The sequence below is a fragment of the Triticum urartu genome, chromosome 7A (genome assembly GCF_056163025.1).
Source record: "Triticum urartu cultivar PI428250 chromosome 7A, HENAU_Tu73, whole genome shotgun sequence".
Taxonomy (NCBI): domain Eukaryota; kingdom Viridiplantae; phylum Streptophyta; class Magnoliopsida; order Poales; family Poaceae; genus Triticum; species Triticum urartu.
In genome coordinates, this window is record NC_141879.1 from 71,982,754 (window position 1) to 71,986,237 (window position 3,484).

Sequence of the window (3,484 nt, forward strand, 5' to 3'; positions counted from 1 at the left end):
AGGATCACATGGGATCAATCTAACAGATTTTACAATCCCTAATATCACGGGTATGATCGCTACTTGATCATATGCCGGTTAAACAAGGCACAAGGTATTTACGTTAACAGAATCCAGACCTGTCTAAAATTTTCAAATTTTCTAGACGAAATTTCGTGGAACTTAAAGAGTAGTTACTATAAAAAAATGGAGGAAGTATCTGTTTCTGGTGAGATTAGGAATAAATTAGCTCCAGCTGAAAGCAACGGTTTTCTGCCCGCAGAACAAAAACTATAAAAAAAACAATAATGCACCGATATAGGTGACCTGACTCCGCCTGTAATTTCCGTGGACATCCATCAATGCGAAACTATAATAAAAAACAATAATGCAACGATTTAGGTGCTCCATCCGCCGTCTGGAACCCTATAAATCCGTGGCCAAGTCGTCACAGGCATCAAACACGAAGATACCTTTATCAGACTACCACCTACAGCCTGCAAGTGGGCTTAAACATCGTCACATAATCTCACGAGCTCAGCTGTGGCAGACGGATCCGATGGTGATTAGCGAAATGGATGCTGCTCAGGTCGCAGCATACTTCAGGGGCAAGAATATCCTCATCACCGGCGCAACTGGGTTCCTTGGAAAAGGTATGCCTCCCTCCAGCCCTCGATCCATACACCCATTTCTGTTTCAGAGTCTGCATGCACTGCGTGTGTGTCACTTGATGATGGTTTACGTGCTACATCTGAATAGTGCTCTTGGAGAAGATACTGAGGATCCAGCCTGATGTCACGAGGCTCTTCCTCTTGGTTCGAGCCACCGACGACGAATCGGCAAGGCAGAGGGTCCAGACTGAGGTAAAGTATTTCTAACAGTTCAACAAGCAAACCGAACATGGGAAAGTTTTAAGACATCTCAAGTTATATAAACACACAAAAAAACTGCAAACGGTGTTTCGTCGTCTGCAGGTAACAGGGAGGGAGATCTTCCAAGTTCTCAGAGAAAAGCATGGCAAGGGTTTTGAAGATTTCATCGAAGAGAAGGTTTGCCCTTTGGCAGGAGACGTCATGTATGAGGATTTTGGACTAGACACTGCCAAGCTGAAAGAAGTGTCCAAGGTTGTAGACATCATCGTGAACGGAGCTGCGACTACGAATTTCTATGAAAGGTTAATAACTGTGAAGTGAAAGCATACATTTCGTTACGAATAAAAGAAAATTTTGAAAACATCCCTTTTAGATACTTGATCAAAGAGCGTTGCGGTTTGCAGATACGACGTATCGTTCGACACCAACGTCTTGGGAGCGAAGCAGATCTGTGCATTAGCAAACAAGTGCACCAAACTAAAAATGCTGCTCCACGTTTCAACTGGTGCGAAAAAGAGGATTATATTACTTGTATATATTTTTCAATGAATTATTACTCTGAAATTCTGACAAGTGATTAACTGACTTGAACAGCCTACGTATGTGGTGAACAAGAGGGACTAATACTAGAGAAACCATTCATGATGGGGGACACACTACGGGAAGGCACACACTTAGACATTGAATCTGAGCTAAATCTGATCAAACATACCCAGATGGAACTGAAAGCTAACTGTGCTACTGACAAGGCTGAGAGGAAAACCATGAAGGAACTTGGCCTCAAGAGGTTAGAAACAAAACATAAATGATTAATTGTGCATGTGTACATCTTTCTGCAACAGTAGTAACACGTCTCCCTGTTACACATGAATCAAGAGCGAGGCATTTCGGGTGGCCAAATACCTATGTGTTCACCAAGGCAATGGGCGAGATGCTGCTGGGGCACCTGCGAGGCGACCTTCCGGTCGTCGTCATCCGGCCGAGCATCATAACCAGCATCCTCAAGGAGCCATTGCCTGGATGGATGGAAGGAGTCAGGTAATGGAATTAAAAAAATTGTGTCTATATCTTGTTTGTTCAGTTTCTGGTGACATTAGCTTACATTTTTCTTCTTCTTCAGGACTATCGACTCGGTTTTCTTGGGTTACGCCAAGCAAGCCTTGAAATTCTTTCTAGTAGACCCCAATACCATAATGGACGTGGTGAGTTTGCATCCTCACATTGAAAACTTTAAAAGAGATACTCCCCTGTTCCTAAATACAAGTCTTTTTAGAGATTCCAATATGAACTACATACGGGGCAAAATGAATGAATCTACACTCTAAACTATGTCTTTATACATCCGTATGTAGTCAATATTGAAATCTCTAAAAAGACTTAAATGAAGGGAGTAGAACTTACATACTTAGGACTCACTACTCACAAGACACAACCGAGTTTGGACAGATTCCGGGGGACATGGTGGTAAACTCTATGATGGTGGCCATGCTGGCGCACTCAGAGGAACAAGCACAGACCATCTACCATGTGACATCGTCCATGAGCAACCCGGCCTCCTACACGACTCTCCGTGAGTCGGCCCACCGCTACTTCGTAGACAACCCGCCGCGAGGGGAGAACGGCGAGCCCATCCAGCTGAAAGAGATGCGCTTCTTTAGCACAGTTGCAAGGCTCCGCATGTACATGGTCATCAAGTACAAGCTCCCTCTTGAGGTTCGGCCGATACTTAGATTTGAAATTGGAGTAATTTTTTTTCGCAGATGAGACTGAGACTAATGCGTTTGTCCTATGACTGAACTTGAATAGATCCTTCATCTGGTAAACGTAGGGCTATGTGGTGTTTTCTCAGGGCGCTACAACGAGCTCAGTGGAAAATACAGATTGGCCATGCATCTGATCGAGCTCTATGCGCCTTACACCTTATTCAAAGGGCGGTAAGAATCCTAGACGAAATGTTTTGCCCTTTTATTTTATCGAAGAGAGTTCTTTCTAAGACGATTTTCGGCCTTGATGTCGTGAAGCTTTGATGACATGAACCTTGAGAAGCTGAGGAAGGCCATGGAGCAAAATAGTGATGGAGGAGAATACTACTTTGATTTCGATCCCAAGAAAATCAACTGGGACGACTATTTCTACATGGTTCACTTTCCTGGTGTGCTCAATTATCTGGCGTGAGAATTGAGTTTCATCCAACCAGCTAAATAACTATCTTTGAATGTATTGTTGTACTATTTGTTACACAACTCTCATGGGTGTGTTACCTTCGTTGAGATAGTTGTGTATGTTCCATATATATTTAAGATGCGCCATTAATAAAGCATGGGATCACAATTCAAAGTGGCGCGTCTGAGTGATCACATGGTGTGACTGTTTGCATGTTATGATCTTGCTGTCAACTTTGCTCTCAGGACATCTCCAACAGCCGTATGATCATCGTTGGTAAAACTGTCACATAGACTATTTTGATGACACGGCATAAAATAAAAGAAGAGAGAGAATGAAATCGTATGATCCTGAAGCAACGCTCCATGCACAAGCTCCGAGACAAACTTGTTCATTTCTTCAGCATTTAGTGGACCCGCCTGGATTTTAACATACGCTTAACATATCTCTCATATTAAAGAGCTTGTATG

The 3,484-nt window shown here is 43.1% G+C and overlaps 1 protein-coding gene across 1 annotated transcript; it reads left to right on the plus strand.

The window, feature by feature from the left end:
- The first annotated feature begins 429 nt into the window (after window positions 1-429).
- LOC125521390 (alcohol-forming fatty acyl-CoA reductase) lies at window positions 430-3,188 on the plus strand. Its single transcript, XM_048686449.2, has 10 exons — window positions 430-632; window positions 739-842; window positions 954-1,153; window positions 1,256-1,356; window positions 1,446-1,638; window positions 1,728-1,889; window positions 1,972-2,053; window positions 2,298-2,564; window positions 2,658-2,785; window positions 2,873-3,188. Exons 1-10 carry the CDS (start codon window positions 539-541, stop codon window positions 3,024-3,026), a joined length of 1,485 nt encoding a protein of 494 aa, XP_048542406.1. The 5' UTR covers window positions 430-538; the 3' UTR covers window positions 3,027-3,188.
- The last annotated feature ends 296 nt before the right edge of the window (window positions 3,189-3,484 follow it).

Excerpts from the sequence above, each read along its gene's own strand:
- LOC125521390 (XM_048686449.2), top strand. The coding sequence starts at position 539 with ATGGTGATTAGCGAAATGGATGCTGCTCAGGTCGCAGCATACTTCAGG. Across the intron at positions 1,890-1,971 it reads GGATGGATGGAAGGAGTCAG|GACTATCGACTCGGTTTTCT; the intron begins GTAATGGAATTA and ends CTTCTTCTTCAG. Across the intron at positions 2,786-2,872 it reads TACACCTTATTCAAAGGGCG|CTTTGATGACATGAACCTTG; the intron begins GTAAGAATCCTA and ends GATGTCGTGAAG.